Below are 27,500 nucleotides of genomic sequence, written 5' to 3'. Positions count from 1 at the left end.
ATCCATATGCTTTTCACTCAAAGCCTAACACTGAAGACCAATTATAAGTGCTATTGCAAAACAGCTGACATTTCCACATTTACACTACATTGCGCTTACAAAAAATTTTATTTGATAGAACTTTATCACTCCATTGTGAGCGATGTGGTCACATTCTGCTGTTCTTCTCTTCTCATCTTGCACAAAATCCCGGTACCTGAACTTAATTATTTTTGGTGTGGCGCCTTTCATGTTTCGTCACGACTGTTAAGGTTTATTAGTTAGTGCGCGCGCTCCCTCTGCTTGTCTGCTGCGTCACGTGGTTAGATTACGCTCTTGTGTGCGTTAAAAACAGATTCGAAAACAAAATAGACAAAAAAGATAAAACAAAAACGAAAAACAAGTTATTTCGAGTCATTTAACTCAAGTCCGAGTCAAGTCTCAAGTCATGAATGTCAAGTCAAAGTCAAGTCGAGTCTTTTTTTAATATTTGTCAAGCGAGTCTCAAGTCTCGACTTTGCGACTTAAGTCCGACTCGAGTCAAGTCATATGACTCGAGTCCCCCATCTCTGCTAGTAACTAAGTAGTTACTATTTCTTAGTAACTAGCACAACACTGGTTTATACACTTCTGTCAGGTGTTCACACTCACCCAGATGTCACATTTGCCAGGGAAGAATCTCTCCGGGATGCGTGCGGCGTAAAGGCAGGCTCCAGTGATGTACAGGGCAGCCATGAGGAAGAGCCAGCCCATCTGACCTATAGTGGTGGCCCTGAGGAAGCCTTCTGAGATTACAAAGTGTAACGTGGGGACAACTCCACTCAGGCCCAGGCCCACAAACACACCTGTATCACACACACACACACACAGTTTATTAGACTTACACCTTTTTATTTGTTCAAATGACCAGGAATCTGGTTTAAAGGTCAATCAGTAACATCGCTGCAGTTCAGCTGGACCAAACATCACAGATCTTAAATGTTGCAGTGATCCGATTTAATTCTGTAGCTGCTCAGTTTTCAACAGCTAAGGAGTCATTACGTTGCTAATTTTGGGGTAGAGACGTTTTCTGATCTCACAAATAACACTTTTTACGTTGCTGTTTTGTTTTTAACCAGCTATAAACGTTGCTCGACGTTACAGTAAGATGCTCGGCGACTGCTTACCAGCTCTTACTCCTCTGTACTGCGGCGTTGCGAAGAAGTCACACTGAGAGACGGTGATGGCAGCGAGGCCCAGGATACACACCACAATCAGGTAAACGACACAGGGCTGAGGGGAGCAGTAGAAGGAGTAGTAAAGCCACGGCACAAAACTACCCATGATCAGGAACGCGATACCTGAGTAGTCCAACCTAAAACAGGACAGAAAAATCATCTCAAAAACACAGTACATTTTCATTATGGTCCTTTCACAAATCACTTGAGATAGAGACAGAAAGTTGGAAAGTGAGCGTATATACAGAGCTTCACAGTAAACACCATCATTTTTCTGTTTTTCATTATTATTAAAACCGTCATAATCATCATCATAAGCCTTATTTTTGTATTATTATTTGTGAATGTGTGTGAGAGAGAGCGAGTGTGTGAGAGAGCGAGTGTGTGAGAGAGCGAGTGTGTGAGAGAGCGCGGGTGTGAGAGAGAGCGAGTGTGTGAGAGAGCGCGGGTGTGAGAAAGCGTGTGTGAGAGGGCGCGCATGTGTGAGAGAGAGGGTGTGAGAAAGCGTGTGAGAGAGCGCGCATGTGTGAGAGAGAGTGTGTGAGAAAGCGTGTGAGAGAGAGAGGGCATGTGTGAGAGAGCATGTGAGAGAGAGCGTGCATGTGAGAGAGAGAGCGTGTGTGAGAAAGCGTGTGAGGGCATGTGTGAGAGAGAGGGCATGTGTGAGAGAGTGCGTGTGAGAGAGAGAGCGCATGTGTGAGAGAGCGCGCGCGTGTGTGAGAGAGAGAGTGTGTGAGAAAGCGTGTGAGAGAGAGCACGCATGTGTGTGAGAGAGAGAGTGTGTGAGAAAGCGTGTGAGAGAGGGCGCGCATGTGTGAGAGAGAGAGTGTGTGAGAAAGCGTGTGAGAGAGTATGAGTTAGAGTGTGTGTGTGTGTGTGAGAGAGTGTGTGTGTGTGTGTGTGTGTGTGTGTGTGTTGATCATTCTAGACTGGTGTATTATTTCTCTGATCAGAGTCCAGCATGTACTTTAGTGCCTGTTGTATCTGCGTACGCTGGTCACTGGTCACTGATCTATATAAAGTCAGGTTTACATTTCTGCATGAACACTTGCATGTAATACAATGAGAACACTAGGTGGCAGTGTTGTGTGCTGCAACCACTAAGCCTGTGCTGGGACTAATTTACACTGTAGAACAATCTGTGGTCTTTTTACGACAGACTTTTTCACTCCCTCTCAGTTCTATAGAGAAGTAACTCTAATAATCAATAACACCTCACATACCACCAACAGTACAGTGGAACACTGATTACAGCTGCTTGTGTGTGTGTGTGTGTAAATAAGCATCGTAAATACACTGACTTTGAGAACATCCGAGACACTCCCTCTGAATGGCAGTAGACTGTGTGGAAGAGCCAGGAGAAGGACAGGCAGAGGATGGCACCGAGAAAGAAAGCGCCAATCACAATCTTCTCCTGAAACGGTGCCACGAACGACATGTTGGGTCTGAACATGTACACGATCCCCAGACACAAGAAGAACAGGCAACCTGTGTACACACACACACGCACACACACAGAGATACACACACACAAACACACAGATACACACACACACACACACACATATATACACACACACACAGATATACACACACACACACACATATACACACACACACACACATATATACACACACACACACACACACAGATACACACACACACATACATATATATATATATATACATACATACACACACACACACATATATACACACACACAAACACATATATATATACACACACACACACACACACAAACACACACACAGAGAGAGAGAGACAAAAAGGGAAGGGAAGATTAGATCTAAATTTAGTTGTTAGACGAGCTCAAAGTCACATTATTTTTTTTTTTTCATTCTTCTCTTCAGATCTTACAGACAGTAAAAAGTCCAGTGCACAAAATGGGAAAAACCTCTATGCAATTTTCTATAATATATTCGCAAGATAACGCCTTGTCTTTATTATGATGCATTATTGTTATCCGTGGCGTTTTTGTAGCTACAAAGACATACAGCCACTAGATGGCAGAACTGTATCAAGTCCATGTGATTTCTCTTAAGTTGTAATAATTAGATGTTTGTAATGTTGAGATAATAGAGACTGAGTTAGGAGGTACAATAAACCCTGAACCTGAGCATCTGGACTGAACAGAAATAGCCCACTGGCTAAAGTCTGCGTGAAATCACTCATTTCCAGGGCAATAAACTCACACTACTGTTTAACAGACATCCTCTGCGTGTCACTAATGCCTCCAGTTCTTAGACCCCACGGCTCTGTCCCAGGGAACACGGCACTCCTGCAAGCTCTGTTAAGTTCATGACTGGTGATTAGAGCAGCTCGTACATTTGCAGCATGGCATCAGTGCAGACGTAAGCAAATGATTATACTGTTAACTGTTACAAAGCAGACCACCGAACCTGCTGTGTGTGTGTGTGTGTGTGTGTGTGTATTCGCTTTCTCACCGAGAAGGTGAGTCCAGATGTTGCCCGTCTCGGTGTGGATTCTGAAGATGCTCTTGAAGCACGCTCTGAAGGACGGCATGGGTGGTCTGTGTCCGTGCAGGAGAAAGTCGTTGTCCTTTAGCCAATCAGGAAGTACGTCGTGAGGGATGACACGCCACCGTCCTTCCCACATCTTAACCAGACAAAAAGATAAACGCAACAAAATAATAATAAAAAATAAATAACTGCTGCTCTTCCACAAGGGAGGAAAATAAAAATACAAAAAATGTTAAAACATATATATATATACACATACACACTGTACACACACACATACACACACTAGAAAGAACGCAACTATACAAGAAGAAAAAGACTAAGAAAGAAATAAAGAGAAATAAAGAATGATTATAATACTAGAAGGAATTATTATAAAGAAATCCAAAAATGTAGAATATTAGACAAAATAAATAAACTTAGGAAAGCTACTTAGAATAAGTGAAGAAAAGCAAGAAGAAGAAATAATAAGAACTAAAAAGGAAAATAGAAATATCAGGAAAGAAAGAAATACCAGGAAGGGATGGAAAGAGGGAAGGAAGGAGAGGAAGGAAAGGGTAAGAAGGATGTGAGGAAGAGGAAGGAAAGGGTAAGAAGGATGTGAGGAAGACCGGAAAGGGAAAGAAGGATGTGAGGAAGACTGGAAAGGGTAGGTAGGTAGGTGAGAGTGAGTGAGTGAGTGAGTGAGTGAGTGAGTGAGAGAGAGAAAGAAAGAAAGATATGTGAAGTAGATGTAGTAATTGAGCGAGATTGACAGATCACTGAGTGAGGAACTGGACACACATTGTTTTTATCCAACACACCAAACGTTCTGCTCATCCCTGGATCCCTCACACACAAACTGCTCACAGTAGTCTTCTACTTTATTGAGAATAACAGCGAGACAATGCACATGAATCTGAATGCTATCTCCAGCAGTGTGTGTGTGTGTGTGTGTGTGTGTGTGTGTGTGAGAGAGAGCAGTGTGTACTGTAGACCTCAGAGTCAGTTACTCAACACAGCTCAGAGTGAAGAGACCAGGACAAAGCACAGACCCAGGAGTTTATTATCCCACTTTTAATGTACTTTTCTGCACTGAAACACGACTCATTTTTCAGAGTTATTACAAAAAAAAAAAGCACAGAAGTTGTTGAGCGAATGCAGGACATCATCCAGAGTGATTAATGTGGTAACTGAAGGCCTGTGGTGAGCAATTGCAGTAAAGTCTCGAGCTCACGGGAAACATGACGACGCTCCGATGCTCCGTCTCTAACGGAGCGGCGGCTGAGAGCAGAGATCAGAGCGAGTGGAGAGACTCTTACTCAAAGAGTCGCTCTTCCTCTACGAGAGGGGAAGGAAGGAGGCCAGAAATAACTTAAGATTAACTCAAGTAAAGCAAGTTAACCAGACTTCTCGTTCTCTGGAAGGCTTTTGACCCACACAGAGCAGATGTTTGTCTGTCCCATGCGACTGGCCTGAAGAAATGAGAACTGGCAGCGTTTCCGTGCTGATAATCTCAGCTCCACATTGAGGATCACAGAGAATCATGAACGCGACTGCAGCTGTTTGCACTCGTCGATACAGAACGCTGAGTTGCTGACAGTCACGTGACTTCCCTACAGCCGTCAAAACACGTCTGGTTATAAAAATAACGGATCGCACGAGGGCTTTCTTTTTCTGCCCAGAGAGCAGTTTGGACAAAGAATTAATTCAAGTCATTTTCTAGTTTTTTTTTTTTTAAATAGTTGCCAAGAGGAAAAAGAAAGAACCTTAATCCTAGCAGAAGATCATTTTTTTCCCCCCATTTGGTGTAATCTTTATCAGCATCCAGAATGATTATGTACAGGGCTGTAAAAACAAACAGTCATAAGCCCTGTTCGGACGGGATTAGTTTTACGTGTGGACGTGGGGGTAAAGTAATTATTACCAGAGCTTCTCTGTGATTTTAGTCCTGTCCGAATGTGCCATCTCGGTGATCATTACGGACAATGTCAGTAAAGATTACGGCGACTTTTACCTTCTGTAAAAAGGTCCGGAAAAATGACCTCAGGTAATACTAAAATGTAATTAATTTTACAGACGTCCTGAGGTAAAATTGCATTACTCCACGTCCCCACGTAAAACTAATCCCGTCTGAATAGGGCTATAGTCTGAAATTATCTGTCTTTTTTTGTTGTTTTTTTGTTTGTTTTTTAATCGACAACTAAAAAAGTTTCTACAGAATTGTGCGGTTTCACCGATGGCGCAAAAACAAAGGGATTTTCATCTGGGTAAATCACGTGCTTGAGAAAGTCTAAGCGACCAGGAGGAAATATTCTCGTAACGCTATCGCGTTTGCGTCGAGGACAAAAGTTTCGATCTTATCGTGTTGTAGCGTAAAGAAGAATGCGAACTGATGATCTCTGCACAGTGCCGACACTCTAATGAGTCTATTTCACAAATGCCTGTCCATTTTAACATGTGGATCTTCTTGCAAACGTTTCTGACAGTTTCGTACTTCATCTTCTGTGCTGCCCAAGACTAGGTTTAAATGGTGTACCAGATATAAAAATACTCTTGTTTGCCGTAACCCGACCGACCCTGTCAATTTAGGGCCGACTGAATTTTTTTTTTTTTTTTGCTTTAAGTCTGACCGACTTGCTGGTTGTAAATTTGCGTTAAGCCCGACCATTTTTATTTACTCTTCAAAAGAACTAATACAAAAGCAATAAAATAATATTAATTATATTTTAGTAAGTAGGGGGCACGGTGGCTTAGTGGTTAGCACGTTCGCCTCACACCTCCAGGGTTGGGGGTTCGATTCCCGCCTCCGCCTTGTGTGTGTGGAGTTTGCATGTTCTCCCTGTGCCTCGGGGGTTTCCTCCGGGTACTCCGGTTTCCTCCCCCGGTCTAAAGACATGCATGGTAGGTTGATTGGCATCTCTGGAAAATTGTCCGTAGGCACAGGCTCCCCGTGACTCGAGGTAGTTCGGATAAGCGGTAGAAGATGAATGAGTGAATGAATATTTTAGTAAGTATTGTAAATATATAAATTTCCCAGGCCTACATACAAACGAAGGCCACATTCTTTCTTTTAAATAAAAACCTGTGACGTCATCTATGTTCACACTATTGGTTACCGGATGTCACACTATGGCCTGTGCGTTCGCTTCGTCTCATCCTCTCATTCACTGTCAGAGTCGACGGTTCGCGCTTGGTAACGATGGCTGCGGCTGCAGTAAACAAAATGTTCGCGGTCACCGTTCAAACAAATTTGTTTGTGGTCTATACAGCCTGCATCAAAATGATGCGACCGAAGGCCTAGTCAGTGACGTCACGATATGCTAATTTGTATAAAATTCATACCTACATATTCACCATCACCAAAATTGTACTTTTTTTTTTACATTGAAACTTGAAAAAAAAATAAAAAATAGACTCACCTACTGACCGTTTTTTTTTAAATTTTTTTTTTTTATTGTTACTGCAAACCAAAATATTTTTAAGGATGGCCTTAGAAGGTACAGGTTGTGATCGTGTGTATAGAAAGGTTTTCGACCTACATCAAAAGCTCAGTGTCACAGCTTTTAACACCTTTTTTATGATTAAAAGTCAAATATGGTACAAATTTGTGCATTCCTGTGTGTGATGTGTAAACTCTAGAGCGCAGCACATGGCTGAAACACTAAGATAATGATGAAGCTACACGGAGTCATCCTCTCACTTGTACTGTGCTGTACTGCATGATGTCAGCTTAGTTTCTGGGCAACACGTTGGAGCCGATACAATCCCAGCGGGTTAGATAATGAATTTGGGATTTGTCTGCCCTTGTGTGTGTGTGTGTGTGTGTGTGTGTTGTGACTGACCTTATGGACAAACTCCTCCATCTTCTCCATTGCATGGTGGGCCTGCAGAAGTGGTGTCATCCCCATAAAGCCTTCGTCGGCGTTCTTCGGTTCCTCTTCCTCCTTCCTCTCCTCTGGTTCATGGCGTACTGTTCTTCTAGTGGTCACGGTCTGAAAAAGGCCAACAGAAGAGTCAGGACACTCAATATTCACAGCATGGCGTGTTTACGTGTACAAAATAATCTCAATGCTCTGAAAAAGGAAACATCGATCTGATTCACGTGCACTTAAGTAATCTAATAAGAGAGAAAACTCGGGCGTGTGGGTCGGTCTGTCGGTCAGTCAGGCACTGATCACATTTCTTTATGCTCTAAGCACATACCGTGTGCAACCGTGGACACTTTGGGGGAAAAACAATCAATTCTCAAACCTTTTTGTATTGATGGTTTAAAATGTTTTGTTCACATAAACATGTAACTGTAACAAACCTGATTCAATTCTTTAGTATTTGACTCGTGCGCATAAACGCACAGAAATCTCAATTTTCTTAATTCGTTAATTACTTAATCAACCTGGCGTATAGAATGTCCTGAACCCAGTGCAGTCATGAAGTGTTCGCCTGATACCTCGCAGCTATTCCATCTCCTCCACACTGCGCATCATTATAACAACCATTAGGCACGTGGGACAGACACGATGCTGCACGGGCAGGCCGACGCATCAGTGTTTAAAGGAGCAGCTCCTTTCTGTTCTCCTGTACACTATCGCCTGTCTGTCGCTCTCTCTCTGTTCTCCTGTACACTATCGCCTGTCTGTCGCTCTCTCTCTGTTCTCCTGTACACTATCGCCTGTCTGTCGCTCTCTCTCTGTTCTCCTGTACACTATCGCCTGTCTGTCGCTCTCTCTCTGTTCTCCTGTACACTATCGCCTGTCTATCACTCTCTCTCTGTTCTCCTGTACACTATCGCCTGTCTGTCGCTCTCTCTCTGTTCTCCTGTACACTATCGCCTGTCTCTCGCTCTCTCTCTGTTCTCCTGTACACTATCGCCTGTCTGTCGCTCTCTCTCTGTTCTCCTGTACACTATCGCCTGTCTGTCGCTCTCTTTCTGTTCTCCTGTACACTATCGCCTGTCTGTCGCTCTCTTTCTGTTCTCCTGTACACTATCGCCTGTCTGTCGCTCTCTCTGTTCTCCTGTACACTATCGCCTGTCTCTCCTTCTCTTTCTGTTCTCCTGTACACTATCGCCTGTCTGTCGCTCTCTTTCTGTTCTCCTGTACACTATCGCCTGTCTGTCGCTCTCTTTCTGTTCTCCTGTACACTATCGCCTGTCTCTCCTTCTCTTTCTGTTCTCCTGTACACTATCGCCTGTCTGTCGCTCTCTTTCTGTTCTCCTGTACACTATCGCCTGTCTGTCGCTCTCTTTCTGTTCTCCTGTACACTATCGCCTGTCTATCACTCTCTCTCTGTTCTCCTGTACACTATCGCCTGTCTGTCGCTCTCTCTCTGTTCTCCTGTACACTATCGCCTGTCTGTCGCTCTCTCTGTTCTCCTGTACACTATTGCCTGTCTATCACTCTCTTTCTGTTCTCCTGTACACTATCGCCTGTCTGTCGCTCTCTCTCTGTTCTCCTGTACACTATCGCCTGTCTCTCGCTCTCTCTCTGTTCTCCTGTACACTATCGCCTGTCTATCACTCTCTCTCTGTTCTCCTGTACACTATCGCCTGTCTATCACTCTCTCTCTGTTCTCCTGTACACTATCGCCTGTCTGTCGCTCTCTCTGTTCTCCTGTACACTATCGCCTGTCTATCACTCTCTCTCTGTTCTCCTGTACACTATCGCCTGTCTATCACTCTCTCTCTGTTCTCCTGTACACTATCGCCTGTCTGTCGCTCTCTCTGTTCTCCTGTACACTATCGCCTGTCTATCACTCTCTTTCTGTTCTCCTGTACACTATCGCCTGTCTGTTGCTCTCTCTCTGTTCTCCTGTACACTATCGCCTGTCTATCACTCTCTTTCTGTTCTCCTGTACACTATCGCCTGTCTGTCGCTCTCTCTCTGTTCTCCTGTACACTATCGCCTGTCTGTCGCTCTCTCTCTGTTCTCCTGTACACTATCGCCTGTCTATCACTCTCTCTCTGTTCTCCTGTACACTATCGCCTGTCTGTCGCTCTCTTTCTGTTCTCCTGTACACTATCGCCTGTCTATCACTCTCTTTCTGTTCTCCTGTACACTATCGCCTGTCTGTCGCTCTCTTTCTGTTCTCCTGTACACTATCGCCTGTCTATCACTCTCTTTCTGTTCTCCTGTACACTATCGCCTGTCTCTCGCTCTCTCGAGTGAATAAATGAGAGAGAGAGAGAGAGAGAGAGAGAGAACAAGAGGCAGTGTGAGATTCGGAGCATGAGAAAGATACAGACAGAAACAGAGGTAGACTGACATTAGGAACAAAAAGACAGACACAGATGAGTGAAAGTAAAGAGACAAAGAGAGATGCATGGAGAGACATGACAAGAAAGACAGTGAGAGATGCAGAAAAAAAGGGGGAGAGAGAGAGACAGAGCAAAAGAGAAAGAGAGACAGAGAAAGAGAGAGTGAGAGTGACAGAGAGAGAGAGAGAGGGAGAGAGAGAGAGCGTTGTTGAGTGTGACGGGTTAATGCTCTTAATCAGATCAGGTTTGGCCTGAGGGTTGTGCCGCATCTCACTAATCAGTGGTGATGTGGCTAAGACCTTATTCTTTACTGATACACACTTCCTCTCACTGTAATACACACACACACACACACATCTGAAACAGCTTCTTCTTCACTATACATTGCACCATTTAAGTACTTGTTCTCAGTGAGCATATTATATTCCCAATGTTGTTCCCTTAAACTATTACATGATTACTGAACTGAAGTCTTACTGAATAATAAATGTGATGCACACCACACACACAGTACCACAATATATATAAATGTAATAAATGGGGTGCTAGTATGTGTAACGTCTGGCCGCACACTCCAGCTTATCTCAGGATAATCTTTAGCGATGACGTGGCTGTTTTACCTAAGCGTCACTGTTGCACTGTATCCCACAGCTTTACAGCCAGACTGACCTTGAAGCCGTCCTGTGCTGAAAGCGCTCAGTATTCCAGTCCCACCACACGGGCACGGTCGACTGAGCGGCGAACCTCAGAGCCCACGCAAAGGGATAGACCAATGACAAGGTATTAAAGTGCTCTGTTCGTGACGCAGTAAAACGGATCCCTTACGGGAACGCCGCGCCGATCCCCGGATCGTTTCACCTCATCTAATTATATCCATGACAAACCAATAGACGAGAAAACACACACGACCACCAACAACAAAGTGTTTCCGTTTAATGCTTTTAAACGGACCGCTTAATGCTCGAACACGGGTCCATAAATAGATCCGCTCGGAGCGAGCCTAAGAGCGGTCTAGGAATAGCTTAGCATGTGACAAGCAACACGATCCTCTCTAAGTGGATGATTTGTTAAAACCGAGTGGAGAGATAATTGATCCTACCGTGAAAAAGTATTGCCTCCGTTCCTGATTCCTTCGCTTTTTGTTTATACGGTTTAAAATAAAATTTCAGACGAGACAAAAAGGTCGACCTCTTCCGAAACGTTTCTTTCCTAAAACCGATCGGGTTCTGTGGTACGAGGAGTGGAACGTTTTTGTGTTACGTCTGCTGTAAAACATCGTTCCTCATTAGTACTAACAGCACGGTGATGGTCCGGGGACGTGTTGCTGCTTCAGGGCCTGGGGGAATTTTCCATAATTGATAAAAAACTGTATTTGTGGAGCAGAAAAGCACAAGCTCTTGAAGATAATAAGAGGGCCCCCCCCCCAATATAAATAAATAAATAAATACCTCAACTCTCCACCTTTCCTTTGTTAAATAACAACAGCTAGGTTTCTTAACACTTATTATTACGCTCGTATGTTCAGTGCCTGCCTGTTTCTATGAACGAGCTGTTACTATAGAAACATTAGCGAGGGCGAAAGCATGTTAGATTATTAACATTTCTATTTAGATGAATAACAATTCGTAGAGACGCGATTATACGAACGTTAATACGATGTAAACCATCCTAGAGCTACGCCCAGTGGGTGACGATCAAGTTAAATGAATAGGTTCCTCACTAGAGCGTGTTGAGTTTCTGAGTCTAAATGGCAGGGACGCGATAACCATCTGTGGTCTGAAGCTCACGAAGACCCGACAGGCCGTGATCTCGGTGGGTGGGAAGAATGCTTTATTTAATTCGTTCTTTTCCCTCCTAGTTGGGTTTAGAGGCTTTCTGTGGATAGTGTTTACCTTATTAAGAGTGTTTAGTTTTATATACGTGCCGTAACACAGTTACCGCTTCCCTCCAAGCCGATCTCCTGATCGTAGAGTCGACTGAACACAGACTGCACTTAAAATTAAAGAAGAGGTAAGAAGGAGAAAAACAAATTCATCCCTTCTCAAGAGTTGGAGCTGATCCTCGATGCAATATCTGAGGAACGTGTCTCTCCCCCCTCGTTTTCCTATAACGTCTCAAAGTGATTTATTCCTCTTATATTTGCCGTTATATTTGTTAAAGAATGTCAGGTTGCGCTTGTTATCCATTTAGAACCATGTTTAATGTTGCAGAATCGTACAGAAAACGTGCAGCTTTACGTCAGACGGCTACAGCGTGCTGACGACGGAGACTCCTTCTTCACAGAAAACGTCGTCGTTGCTATAGAAATGACGTGGAAAAAAAATGGTGTTAAAATGCCAAATATTAAACTCTGGTTATGTAGCATGGAGTAAATGTATTGATGATTTCTGTGTTATAAATACACACACACACATATACCCACACACACACACATACACACAAACAAACACACATACACACACACACGTACACACATGCTTATGTACAACTGCTTTTAATGTGCATTTCACCATGATAAAGGAGTATAAACTCCTACATGGAAATCAGACAAGATCTAAAGTGATCATGGAACTAAATGTTCAAAAGTTCTCACATGGACATAAATAATAAAACAGACAGAACATGTGTGAGGAGGAGATGTCTAATAACTGCACATGCAAGGTGAGAACAGATACTAGACATATTGTGAAGGTTAGCTGCATTGTGCTTCTCCACATTGGTCGCTTGTCAGTAAATGGATCTGGCCAGACTCCTTGAAACGACAGACCAGATCTATAATGCATGAATAACCTGTTTCCCGTGCCTGCCAGCAAAACACTGTGTGTGTGTGTGTGTGTGTGTGTAAATCTTTCTACAGTCTGCTTCAGTGTATAAAACCATGTGTGCTCTGGTCATTGTGAAACCACATTAAATTATAGTAGGATGGTGATATAGGGGGTGAAGATCAGCTCTGAATCGTTCACTATTCCCCTTTCTGTGTGTTGTGGTACACTCATGGGTGTGTGCACAAGCAGCTGGGGCTTTTATAGAGACTCTTTTGCCTTAAAGAGGCACCAGATGGACGTCTTTTTTACCATGTTAAGCGGACCAATAACAAGGAGGCCACTGTGGGGTTTTGGAAGTGAACCAGCTAATGAAAGACCTTGAACTTAAAAAGAGGGAGAGAGAGAGAGAGAGAGAGAGAGAGAGAGGGAGAGAGAGAGCGAGACAGAGAGAGAGAGAACGCGAGAGCTATTCATATCAGTAACCATGGAGTGTGTGTGGTTTAGACCATTTGAGATTACGCTACTCATGTTCAAAGTTAAACACCATCATCACTGCAGTCCTTATAAAAATAAACAAGCGGAACAAAACAGATCTGAGAGAAAACACTTATAAAACAACTCTTTATGTAGGATGAATAGTTAATATAACACTCTAATAATACTTTGGATTAAAGAATATTCAGGCATTCTATGTTGGCGCTATGACAAAAAGAATTAGTCAAAAATTAACTCCAAAAAAAAAAAAAAAATGAAAAAGAAAGAAAAAAAAAACAGCATTTATTCAAAATAAATAAATAAATTTGGCTTGTTTAAAAAAAAAAAAAAAAAAAAAAAAAGTAATGGTAATTTATATAATGTCTACCAAAAATGAAATGTGAAGAGAGAGGGAGAGAGAGAGACAGAGACAGAGAGAGAAAACTAGGTAAATGCATCAAAAACAAATAAAAAAAAAATAAAATCGAAAATATAAATAAAATCTAACAAATTATACTAAAATTATTTTTTTGTATAAAACGTTAACAATAAATTAGTTTTTCTGGATATAACTAAAAAAAAATCTCCATGATATCACAGAAAAGCCGTCGTTATTATTATATAGTCGTATTTCTCAGCCCTGATGCTGACTCTTACGTTCTAACCTTGTTTGTTTACACGTATAAATCGTCAAATCGCCAAAATGTAAACAAATCACAGAAACTGTAATAATAATATAACATGTAACTCACTTGGTTAAACTCGTCATTACCGAGAAAGCATAAAAACTAATCGTAATAAAGTAATAACTGTGTCGCTTATAAACACACAGGAATAAGTGTAATGTCACCTTCACTGTTACCCGGCACCACAATTACACTTCTGTAAGGTGATAATAAGTTTACTTGCTAATTGGACTAAAGGTTATAAATGGTGTTTTTGAACACGCAGACCCGAAAGCATTTCATTACTGTTCACCAAACAAACATGACTCATCAATACTGTCTTTAAGTTATCTCTCGAGACCGACACGTGGAGTTTATCTGCTTACACACAACAGTGGAGCTGTGAGCACACAACAGTGGAGCTGTGAGCACACAACAGTGGAGCTGTGAGCACACAACACAGGACTGAGCCACACAACACAGGACTGAGCCACACAACACAGGACTGAGCACACAACACAGGACTGAGCCACACAACAGTGGAGCTGTGAGCACACAACACAGGACTGAGCACACAACACAGGACTGAGCCACACAACACAGGACTGAGCACACAACACAGGACTGAGCACACAACACAGGACTGAGCACACAACACAGGACTGAGCCACACAACACAGGACTGAGCCACACAACACAGGACTGAGCCACACAACACAGGACTGAGCCACACAACACAGGACTGAGCCACACAACACAGGACTGAGCCACACAACACAGGACTGAGCCACACAACACAGGACTGAGCCACACAACACAGGACTGAGCCACACAACACAGGACTGAGCCACACAACACAGGACTGAGAACACAACACAGGACTGAGCCACACAACACAGGACTGAGCCACACAACACAGGACTGAGCCACACAACACAGGACTGAGCCACACAACACAGGACTGAGCCACACAACACAGGACTGAGCCACACAACACAGGACTGAGCCACACAACACAGGACTGAGCCACACAACACAGGACTGAGCACACAACAGTGGAGCTGTGAGCACACAACACAGGACTGAGAACACAACACAGGACTGAGCCACACAACACAGGACTGAGCCACACAACACAGGACTGAGCCACACAACACAGGACTGAGCCACACAACACAGGACTGAGCCACACAACACAGGACTGAGCCACACAACACAGGACTGAGCCACACAACACAGGACTGAGCCACACAACACAGGACTGAGCCACACAACACAGGACTGAGCCACACAACACAGGACTGAGCCACACACACAGACGACCACAACACAGGACTGAGCCACACAACACAGGACTGAGCACACAACACAGGACTGAGCCACACAACACAGGACTGAGCCACACAACACAGGACTGAGCCACACAACACAGGACTGAGCCACACAACACAGGACTGAGCACACAACACAGGACTGAGCCACACAACACAGGACTGAGCCACACAAAACAGACTGAGCCACACAACACAGTGGAAGCAGTGAGCCACACAACAGTGGAGCTGTGAGCACACAACACAGGACTGAGCCACACAACACAGGACTGAGCCACACAACACAGGACTGAGCCACACAACACAGGACTGAGCACACAACACAGGACTGAGAACACAACACAGGACTGAGAACACAACACAGGACTGAGAACACAACACAGGACTGAGAACACAACAGTGGAGCTGTGAGCACACAACACAGGACTGAGCACACAACACAGGACTGAGCCACACAACAGTGGAGCTGTGAGCACACAACACAGGACTGAGCCACACAACACAGGACTGAGCCACACAACACAGGACTGAGCCACACAACACAGGACTGAGCCACACAACACAGGACTGAGCACACAACACAGGACTGAGCCACACAACACAGGACTGAGCCACACAACACAGGACTGAGCCACACAACACAGGACTGAGCCACACAACAGTGAAGCTGTGAGCACACAACACAGGACTGAGCACACAACACAGGACTGAGCACACAACACAGGACTGAGCACACAACACAGGACTGAGCACACAACACAGGACTGAGCACACAACACAGGACTCAGCCACACAACACAGGACTCAGCCACACAACACAGGACTCAGCCACACAACATAGGACTGAGCACACAACACAGGACTGAGCACACAACACAGGACTGAGCACACAACACAGGACTGAGAACACAACACAGGACTGAGAACACAACACAGGACTGAGAACACAACACAGGACTGAGAACACAACACAGGACTGAGCACACAACAGTGGAGCTGTGAGCACACAACACAGGACTGAGAACACAACACAGGACTGAGAACACAACACAGGACTGAGAACACAACACAGGACTGAGCACACAACAGTGGAGCTGTGAGCACACAACAGTGGAGCTGTGAGCACACAACACAGGACTGAGCCACACACCAAGGCTGTGAACCTTCATGAAAGGGCTAAAATTTCCTGGTTTGTTTCTGCGTATTTTACTTCTAGACGCTCTCGGTACACATGGCGGTTTTCACAGAACACTCGCTTACACACAGGAGCCTTCGACAACATTACAGAAGCACAAAGCCAGTAACAGTCTGTTACGCTCTGTGCTGAAGTTAAAATCCATGCTGACTACAGACTCCAAATAAATACCAGTACACATTAAACCTAACCCTAACCCAGGCGATTATAGCAAAGGACATATCGCACATTCAAGACAACACATTTATGCACCGGTTATCCAAATACAGCGGTGTGGAGCCTGAGACGATACAAATACAAGTCACTTCAGCTCTTTATGAACTGAGAATTGATTTATTTGACATGATAAATAACTCTCGGCTCGTCGAGAGTCTGTATAACCGTGCTGCTTTAGATTCAAGTGGACTCCGAGCTTACATTTAGATCAGCTTTAATGGGTATCTACTACAGACTGACCGTATAACCTTACACTCGGTGGCTCGAGACGGACGACCGGTCATCGCGTACAGACGTATGTGATGCAGCAACTGTAGACGAGTTTCCCCGCTTCACAGTGAGCTCCTACATACTGTTTATCACACGAGAAAAACATATACGTATACATACGTGTCATATACAGCTTATTAAATACGTACAGAGACACGAAACAGACACGATGCTAAGAATCGAACGGTCTTGCTTTCCTATTCCGCTTTTCTACACGTCGTTACAGAACATTCCCTCCTTCCTGATCCATCTTGACCTACAAAAGCCATTACTGAACCCAGTAAATCATTTGGCCATAAAAGCAAGAGTTATTTAGTCCCGACATGCAGCATGCTGTCCCACTACACAGACCCTGTTCCCAAATGCAGCTAAACTGACAATAAATTAGGTTTTGTTCCGGCACGAAGTAGCAAATCGATACACGTTCATGTAAACAAAAGAGCGACGTTTTTCTGACTTGGAAAGCACGACTCAGCTTAAAGACTCGGACCACGCGGTCGGCAGAGAAGTTTCCCGGGCAGCCGATCTGCACGACCAGCATCTTAGCGGCTTTGTTAGCTTTGTTTCAGTTACTCTTTGTGTTTGCTGACTGGACAAAGGAACCCATATGGCCCAACATTTGTGTCTGAAGACTCAAAATGAAAGAATACATTAACATCTGTGGCAAAAATAAATAAATAAATAATATTAGGAATAATTCACTACTGCTCGCTGTACCGGTTCCAAAAATAAATAAATAAATAAATAAAAAGCCCTCATTCTAATATTAATTTTCATTTGATTATTAATGACCGAACGATATCAGAAATAAGAGTGATATAGAAGCAGGAAAATACGCAATAACGACATTTTCAATAATGATCTAAAAATATTTTTAAGGAATGATCTAAGGATCTCCACAAAGAGTTAAATATTTTGGAGAGCACCAATATTTACGGTCACGTGTGCGGATACTTTTCAAGGAAATTCTGCACCTCTACCGAGAAGCGTCCACGGGACAACGACGACGCCCGACGGGTTTTATAGCTTATACAGTTACACAAGCACGTTGTGTCGTTTAGATGCAACTAAAATGATTATCTCTAATGCTAACGATTTCTATTACAGGTCACGGGTCTCCTCGTCACGCGGCATAAAGGGACTTGTGTTTGTACAAGATTATCTGATGGACAGAAGGTCGTATTATAAAGGAGTCTGAAGGGCAGATTAAAATCAGACTCGTTAATGATCATCTGCATCACCTAGAAGCTACTTTACACCGAAGGACCGCGTACCGCCCATCACCGAGGTTACGACAAGTCGCTCGGTTGTGTGCCGACAGGAAGCGACTGAAAACGCATGGAGTATTTCTTGAGGAAGAAAAAGAATTACAAACTAGAAGCGATTTAGAGGATCTAAATGTACTTGTTTTACTGTTATCGTGTTGTTCGATTAAAACAAAAACAAGCATCACTATACTAAACAAATGAATTGACATTTTTGGAATATTCATGCTTACTACATTGACTTAAAGAGGAATCTCGGTCTCGAATGTAAATAATTGACTAAAAGCATTTAACGAGGAACATTAAATGTCTGAACAATTCGTTCAATGTGTCCCTGAGGCAACTGAGAACTCAACCATGTGCCCTGTGTGCAGAACGAGCTCCGACGCTCGCGTACAGAGAAACGAATGACTTTTCTAAATACGTTCGTGGAAAGGCAGAGGTCAGATATAACCCCGTCTGCTGCCGTTCCTGGACGTCTGAAAGCCATTTTGTTCCTGGCCTTTTTGGAAAGGCATGGCACCTAAAAGGTTACCTGAGAGGGTGCTCAAAACCAACCGGCTAAATATCTGTAGGATTTCACATCAAACATCGATTCAACTCATCGATGATTAAGCAAATCAAATATCACGTGGTAGAAATGTGTAGAGTTTCATTTCTCTATTGCAGAAATCCTAAAAACAAACATTTCACATCCTACATTTCATGTGACTTTAGACACATGGTCACTTGTTGTTATTAAAAAAAAAAAAAAAAAAACTAATTACAAAAAGAAATAAAGTAAAGAAGAAGCATCTGCTACTTGTCAAGCCCACGAAAATGAATTAACACCGATCAGAGCGGAGAGTTTAGCAACGCTATGGTGTGTAGTTTATATTGTTCTGTTGCGGTTGCCGTATTTAGGACTGAAATCCTGACTCAAGGCGACCGCGACTGGACGACTGAAGTGAGAAGACGATAAAAATCTGATGGAGCAGACTGCGATCGTTACATACTGCTGATTCCTCTTTAACTGCCAGCTAAATTTTCCTGAGACAGAAGCCTAGCGTCTCTAGACGTCCAGAAGGAATATATATATTCAGTCGAACAACATGCCGGCTGTCCTGTAATGTAGCTAGATAACCTTGAAGCAATCAGAGAGTGAGGATCTGATGCACTGCCCCTTGTTGATGATGTATTGTATGTAGTGAAGTCTATAAATCCAGTCATATCATAAAGACTGAAGACTGATGCGGCGAGTCCTCAGAATGACGGTGTGTGTGTGTGTGTGTGTGCGGCGTAACAATCACAGGAAACACGAGGATACGTTCAGCACTCCGTCGCTTTACAGGATGAGTCATAATGCTGCTCCTGATGCAAACATGACATACATCTGTTTATAAGGAGGTTCACTTGGGCTTAGGACCCAGAAGTGTCAATATAAATCAACGAAACGCTTTCTCAACCCTTAAGGAACAAAAACGGTAACCTTGTTGTCTGCCCTTACATCTAACTGAGCATGAAAACACCAGACAATTTACACTTATTAACACCAGTAATACCTTATCATTTCTAAACATCGTCCCCCGTCTTTTCTCAGCACACGTCGGCGAGAACGTCGGTGGTCCGTAACGCTCCGGACCCGCTCGATAATCCTTTAGTCGTCTCTCACGGGAAAGGTCTGAAAGTCGATTGTAAATCAGCGAGCGTGTCGTGAACCATCAGCGGTTTGTTCGAAATCCTTCACCGGAGGAAACTCCACTGTTGCAGAGATTTATGAACCTCTTTATTCTGTGCTGCGCTAATAATTGTCTAATAAAGCAGAATTGTGAGACGACTTGGCATGCCGAGCACATTTGTCACAGATCCCTATCGGTGTTGTGCAACGTACGCAAACCTGCACGTAAAACTGGATTCGACGTTTCACAACAGGTTTAACACGGCCGCCGACCGAGGGCAGGGAGCCACATGGCCAGTACAAACAGATCTGACCCGTATCTGTCACAAGCAGTGGTCGGATTTCAATATCTTTCACTACTGTGTGATCATCAGGCAGAAAAGATAACGGTGCATTAGCTACTGCTCGGAGAGCGACTTTGGCATCGTCGTTAATCAAAAGACTACACGTGTGAAAGCCGATAATTTGTTCACTATAAGCTACCTAGACTCTTTACGAGGTTAGGACACACTCTTGTTATCGCATCTTTAATCACTAGAGCGTTAGACACGGACACGTCGGTGTCCGTAACACACAGACGGACAGAAAAAAAGCTTCGAAACACATTTTGATTTCAGGGCCACTTTTGTCTGTAAAGTGGTAAAATAATCCGTGTGTTCATAAGAGTTCAATAACGAGGTCTGTGTTAATGAGTCACGTGTTTATAAGCACAGCTCTGCTCTCCTCCTGCTAGTTCTTTGTTCTTGAAATTGCATTAATAACCAGATGGTTAGATGCGATGTGTGTTTAACATCAGTATTGTCTCGCTCTCGAGCATTTACATTCGTTCCTTTCCCTTTCAGTGTGTTCCTCGCCTTCATGACCCTTGTTCAGAGTGACCGCCGTGCTGTAAAACATAGACGTGGATAAGCACGTGTTCAGATGACAGCCTGTATTTGTTCAGAGGTTAAGATATCTTGGCTGATTTTATTGTCTCATCAGCTGTGCTTGCCTACTGACCCACATTCATGAGTCATGACATACACGAAATACGATCCGCTTTAAACTCACATGTAGATTAAATGCTAAGGGCCTAAAGCGGGTCGAAGCGTCATAATATATGCGGATACGTAGACTTTAACCGTCAAAATAGAAAAAGCTAATAATGGAATGAAAAAATAAAAACAAAAAGGAGAGACAGAGCATTTGAGAGACAGAAAGACAAGAGAGAAGACAAGCGATAAAGAGTCCAGATCCACTGGGGCGACTACAACGGTAAGAAAACGCTCCCTGTGGACGAGAGCGAGGTCGAAATTTCCCAACTTGCGGCTTGAGGTTACTTGAAATCTCTCGCTTTAAATTGGGCTGGAACGTCGACGACCACTGCATAAACATCTTTTATGAGCACAAAGCAACATGGCAGACATAGTTATGACCCAGTGAACCTGTGAATAAGATGCCACGTGAATGGCAAAAGAATCGACGTTTTCCTTCTGCACGAAATCCGAGTCGAGGCTCTTGCATATGGAGAGGTTTATATGCGTAACACGTCTCTAAGGCTGCGGCTAAAACGCATCGCCCGTCCGATTCATCAAGTGCCTAAACGCAGAGCGAGACGGGAGCGCAAGCCGAATCACAGACCTGCGTATAAATGTGACGGCACACGAAAAGAAGGCAAAAAAAAAATAATAAGACCGGTTTGTTTACTCACAAGCTTCGTTCGCTAGGAACAGGACAAGAATTCGCCGTTGCGCCGTATCGATACATACAAAAAGGTAAACCTGTGATGAGTCGCAGTTAGAAATGAACACCAAATGATTACACTGTGATCATGAAAACATTTGGAGCCTCGTATTACGACGACGGCGATTAAATAACATCTTGTGTGGTTATGTTTATGTACAGCCTACAAATCTGTTGCTTCGTTTTAACAAACTGTGTTTCTTCACAACGATAGGATGACAGGAATAAAGCGGTAAACAAAAGCGTTACGGACAACTTTACCCCCAGAGCTGCGGGTGTGGCCGCAGGTTTACGTTCCAGCCGAGGAGACGCCACACCTGATCCCAGCTGTTTAAGCTGTTGATCTCGTCCTCCAACGCTCTCTCAGGTGTGGCTCCTAAGTGCCTGGAGTGAAAACCTGTAGCCACACCTGCCTTTTTTTGAGTAAACTCTCTGAGTAAAGTCAGAATAAACGGATAACTTTGTTTAGCGTCGTCCCAGATAACACGCTGAATTAATACTCTTTGGCTGAACTGGACACGAGGACAGAACAGGGGACCGTATAGGCGGCGTTATAGATTCAAAGCTGTATTAAGTAAGATTAGTCCGATTTTAGTCAAGATTAAGTTACAAATGGTTATGTAGGTAGACTTGATATTGTGCAGGACTGTCTTAATCCTTGAACGCTCCACGATCGAGGTCCCGTGATCTACAGTGTACAGGATATTACGGTGTCCATCAACTGACTAACAAGAGCCTCGTCTAAGCACAAACACGTTCGGTATCAGAAGTTAAAATAACGAACCATCTAATACATCCGTGCTGAGGCCATGGCTTTAAACCATTATTCTGTACGTACGTGTTATTTAACATCCATGTTAACAAACTGATAAATTTACATAAACAATTCAGTCTGCTGAGTATTTTTTGCATGAAACAAATCCACTGAGCTTTGGGCTTTTGCGTGCTTGTACAGCTCAAAAGCTCAAACTGTCCCTGTTCCAGACCAGAAATGAACTTTCCATCATGACGAGCAGAAAACAGTCCTAAAAATTCGCTACAGAAATTCTGACTTGAGATTGTGGCAGAAATTGGCCTTTTCTTATAAACAAGCATGAAACTCTGAGTATAACTATTCCTGGAAGAGCAGGAACACCAGCTCCCTGAGACAAGATCACAGGAAACTTTCTTACACATTCTCAGATGTTTTGTTGAATACTGAGAAAAATCAGAACTGGCTGTGACACAGCTGTAATACCTTCTGTTTAGTCGTGTACGCGTACAGGATCAGCCTGTTTCACAGCGTGCCTTAATAGCCACGAAGGACAGGTTCGGAAATTTCTACAAACCGGATTTTGCAAAAAAAAAAAAAAAAAAAAAAAAAGACGGTACAAAACGTCCTGCTGGGCGAGTGCCAAGTGGAGTGTTGTGTTAGAAAACACACTGAGCGTTCTCTAGAACAAGAACCTTTCGGTTCTCGGGTGAGGAAACCATCTTTAGGTAAACATCGTTAGAGAGTTTTTATCTGTATCATGATGTGCATCTGAAGTGAGTGAAGTGTCCTAAACCAGAAGGGGTTTTTTTTTTTTTTTGACTCTAGGCTCCTGAAAATTCTATACAAAACTGAATTCTGGCTCTGGTCCACAGATCTAAAACGCTCGCGTTCGTAACGGATCTTAAACAAACAAACAAACAAAAAGACAGTTAGTTATTTTATTTATTTGTAGCCTAAATTAAGCCACAACCCTGACCAAAGCACAGCTACGCATCTGAGGCTGAACGAACGATGCCTTTGTTTGCGCTGTGAGCTTCATGCTCATAACAAATATTTGGTTGCATCTAATGGGGTCCTTTATTTTTGAGTTTGTTTTGAAACTCTTCTTTAATTATTTCTAATAAACGAATAGCGTTAGCGTTCCTGAGCAAGCTGTAGTGCAGAGGCGGCCAACCAGCGGCTCCCGAGCCCCGTGCGGCTCTTCGCCCGGTTTCAAGCGGCTCTTACGTTCATACCGAAGTTTGTATTTGTGTCTTTTTAATATGCGTGTCAAACGCGCATGTGAGTGGGATGAAAATACCTCAAAGTTTCCCAGTAGGAGAAAGATCATTTGAGTAAACAATCTGTGTCAAGTTCGCTCTCAGAATGGCAGGGAAAAAAAAGGTGATGTTCAAGTGTGCCCATGTGTACGACGTGGCTCTATGCGGTAACACAGTAAAAAATGTAGCTCTTGGTCTCTGACTGGTTGGCCACCCCTGCTGTATGGCTCTTTTCCATACGGACCGTTCTACACATCAGAACGTACAGATGAACAGAGAAAGCCAGACAAACAGTGTGACCAGGTACAACACCTGTACCGCGACGATCGGACGCAGCGCACAGACGAGCCGCATCCAGCACCTGTTACCGAACACTGTGGGCTGTTTAAACTTTCATCACCCGGCTCAGGTTGCTGAGGATCGATCACTGCCCTCAGAGTCAGTAAGGTGTCCTGCACAGGGATAGATTTCCACCTGCCCCAGTCTGACCACACGACACATCGAGTCCTCGGCGACTAAACACAGACGGAAGATGACCCGCTTTTTGGTTGCGGTTATTGTGATCGCACTGTACATCACTGACCGGGAATGTTACTGTAAAATCTGCTGCTCAAACACACACACCAGCAGTGAGGAATAAATACATGACCCTGTTAAAAGAAAAGAATCAAAGACGTAATGGTGTGTAGCAGTCAGACACCTATGAGAAAATATAAGTTATTCCCAAATCCTGTTACAAATCGTTTTCCTGAAAAGGCAACCGTTTTTTTTTTTTTTGTCTTTTCACATCCGTACAGGTTTTTTTTTTTTTTATTAAGCGACCTGCACAAATGTCACAGCCATTTGTAGTTAGGTTCAATGCCACGGAACGTCCACAGAACAAGTTAGATCCTGTTAGTAGACGTGGCTGATATGACAGAATCATGTCAGTTCGGTTAAAGGATCGTTTTAAAAATGACCGTGTACAAAAAGATCCTGTAGAACTGAGTGCTTCCAAAATTATGGCAACAGTTTGGAGAAGAACTACATACGGGTGTGATGGTTAGGTGTCCACCAAAACACACGCACACACGGTGTGTGTAAAAAGATAACAAGAGCTGATATATATAATTTATTTAAATTTCTAACTTATCACAATATCAATATACTTTTGTTACTTATACTTGTCATATCATCCAGCTCTACATTTTATTTTAACACCGATCTAAAACACTGATTTTAATGAATGCTATTAAAATGTTAATAAAAATTCAATTTCAGTCGACTATAATTTACTGGTTACTTATCTAATAAATATATTAACCAACCGTTGATTTTGTGAAACTCTTTGGTTCTGTGACTAAAGTAGTTGGTGTATTGTATTAGTGTGAGTGTGTGACGCTGCCCCTTACCCCGTTCTGTGTACAGTCTGACTCGGAGCTGCCAGGGCTCATGGTGTCCTGGCTGTCTGATCTGGAGTCTGTAGTGCTAGTGCTGTCGGTGTTGCACACTCTGTGTCTCAGGATGAATGCTGGGCTTTCGCCCTTCTTCCTCAGCTCCGCTCCTTCCAGCTTGTCTCCTGGAGTTTCTCTTCGCTTGTGTACTGCTGCTCAACTCCAAGATGATTTTGTCCAGACTGTCGTGTCTTGCTTTCGATACGCCACAAGGGACCTGAGAATGCAATATCGGGAGAATGCACATTGTGGGTTATTTATAGAGTTATTAATGCCCCAGCAGTTAAAGGTGGGGGGCACGATGTTTGAAAAATGCTTCAAAAAACCGAGTCAGGCCGACAAACAAAACAAACGTGTAGCCAATGAGCAGAAAGGGGCGTCTTGTCAATATGGGCGGAGAGAGTGTTCAGTGCGCATGTCTGACATTAGCATAAAGGGGCGTGTCTTGTCAATATGGGCAGAGAGAGTGTTCAGTGCGCATGTCTGACATTAGCATAAAGGGGCGTGTCTTGTCAATATGGGCAGAGAGAGTGTTCAGTGCGCATGTCTGACATTAGCATAAAGGGGCGTGTCTTGTCAATATGTGGCAGAGATTGTTCAATGCGCACGTCTGACATTAGCATAAAGGGGCGTGTCTTGTAAATATGCAATGGAGAGAGTGTTCAGTATGCATGTGTGACATTAGCATAAAGGGGCGTGTCTTGTCAATATGCAGTGGAGAGAGTGTTCAATGTGCACGTCTGACATTAGCATAAAGGGGCGTGTCTTGTCAATATGCGGCGGAGAGAGTGTTCAGTGCGCATGTCTGACATTAGCATAAAGGGGCGTGTCTTGTCAATATGCGGAGGAGAGAGTGTTCAGCGCGCATGTGTGACATTAGCATAAAGGGGCGTGTCTTGTCAATATGCGGCGGAGAGAGTGTTCAGTGCGCATGTCTGACATTAGCATAAAGGGGCGTGTCTTGTAAATATGCAATGGAGAGAGTGTTCAGTATGCATGTGTGACATTAGCATAAAGGGGCGTGTCTTGTCAATACGTGGCGGAGAGAGTGTACAGTCCGCATGTCTGACATTAGCATAAAGGGGCGTGTCTTGTCAATACGTGGCGGAGAGAGTGTTCAGTGAGCATATCTGAGCATGTCACGTCGTCTTCCGCGTGAAACGGAGCTAAACCTTTCATGGTGCAACACACAGTGCTACAAAAACACATTTGTATTACCATAGTATTACTCATTGTGTTCATTTACTGATAAAAATATCCCCTCGGCCAGCTGCCCCGGCAGGTTCCGCCATAATAGTTGCCTGGGTTACGTATGTATGTGTCGGCAGAGCTATCAAAACAGGGGTGACACCCATTTGGGTTAGGGGGCGTGTTTGTTTTGGTGATTTCAGAGGTCAACATTGGCTTTCAAACAACGTGCACCTCACCTTTAAACACCTCATTATAGTGTTCCAAAAGTTAGATATAGTACACTGCAGTAGCTAAAAACTCTTTTACATTAACGCCATTTGGCAGACGTCCTTATTGAGGGTTAAGGGTCTTGCTCAGGGGCCCAGCAGTGACAGACGGTTCCCTGTTCGGACGTGGACACAGACTGCTTAGTGTTTTAATACAAATAATGACTAAAGCAGAAAAACAACGTGCACTGCAGAGACGGACGATTGAGCGTTTGACTGTATCTGCAACTACAGTCCATCAACAACCACATGTTTTTTTTTCCTTTAATCTAGAGATTAGGGAGCAGAACTTATTACAGAGTTTTTCAGCATAATGCTGAGAGGACGTCGCCGAGTCTATCGCTTCGAGCGACGTCTCTGATGTGTCGAGAGTCCCAGACGTACGGGCGCTGCAGGAAGCCAGCAGTCTTCCTCTGAATGCGAGGCACCAAATCAACAACCCAGACAATAACAGCTTTACTACCGAGGGTACATCTGAGAGAAACATTTCAGCAACAAAAGACAAGCAAATGCTATTGGGAACAGCAGGAAGGCATATCTAAGTCCAAACAGATGGTGTCGTTGACAGAACCTAGAGGGACGATTCTCAAAACACTGACATGAAAAAAATGCTGCGGATCTTAAAACCAGAACAGAAGACGACACGTGCGATCTAGGAAATGTACAGACTTCTGCACTTTTTGCAGCCGAGCTGAACTTGGGGTGTTTTTTTTTTTTTTTTTTTTTAAGGAAACTGAATACTAAAGCTTTGGGAGATTTCCTAAAACACAAAAACGAGTTAAAACCGTATCTTTTTTTTTTTTTTTTTAAATATTACTGTTCACTATTGCGTCAGCAGCTTAACCGAACGTCCTGCTAAAGTACATAGAGAACTGTTTAAAGGATAAACAAGAACGTTACACCATGTCTCGGTGTGATAAGAATCACGCTGGAAGGCACCTGTCTGCCAAGTAACGTTCTCCTGGCCGACCTCACGCCGTGCCAATCGCTCCATGGCCGTTTGAGCTAAAACATCTCAAACACTCAGACTAAAGTTCAAGGGCTGAGCAGCTCTAGCTTAGCACTTTCTCCATGTTAAAGGACCTGCCACTTTATGCTGGCAT

General features: G+C 43.6%; 2 protein-coding genes across 3 annotated transcripts in view; both read right to left on the bottom strand.

Annotated features, from left to right (window-relative positions):
• Positions 1-621, bottom strand: part of LOC132858632 (histidine-rich glycoprotein-like) — a 3,901-nt gene extending 3,280 nt beyond the window's left edge. Inside the window, exon 1 of the mRNA XM_060889000.1 lies at positions 1-621. This exon is cut by the window's left edge and continues 1,868 nt beyond it. The gene's annotated coding sequence lies outside the window, so the exon portion shown is untranslated.
• Positions 1-27,500, bottom strand: part of adipor2 (adiponectin receptor 2) — a 41,519-nt gene that overhangs the window by 5,129 nt on the left and 8,890 nt on the right. The window contains exons 2-7 of one of the 2 annotated variants that reach the window (XM_060889001.1): positions 24,899-25,157; positions 7,524-7,673; positions 3,664-3,835; positions 2,498-2,684; positions 1,146-1,333; positions 631-824 (exon numbers count right to left, since the gene is read on the bottom strand). In XM_060889001.1, the coding sequence (XP_060744984.1) occupies positions 631-824; positions 1,146-1,333; positions 2,498-2,684; positions 3,664-3,835; positions 7,524-7,673; positions 24,899-24,940 (933 nt within the window). In that variant the 5' untranslated portion in view covers positions 24,941-25,157. Of the gene's footprint in view, positions 1-630; positions 825-1,145; positions 1,334-2,497; positions 2,685-3,663; positions 3,836-7,523; positions 7,674-19,656; positions 19,690-24,898; positions 25,158-27,500 lie in introns of those variants that run through there. The other variant, XM_060889002.1, reaches the window with a different exon arrangement.

The sequence above is a fragment of the Tachysurus vachellii genome, chromosome 16 (assembly GCF_030014155.1).
Source record: "Tachysurus vachellii isolate PV-2020 chromosome 16, HZAU_Pvac_v1, whole genome shotgun sequence".
In the NCBI taxonomy this organism is placed as follows: Eukaryota; Metazoa; Chordata; class Actinopteri; order Siluriformes; family Bagridae; genus Tachysurus; species Tachysurus vachellii.
The sequence above is the reverse complement of the archived record's forward strand: the minus strand, read 5'-3'. Positions and strand labels throughout refer to the sequence as shown.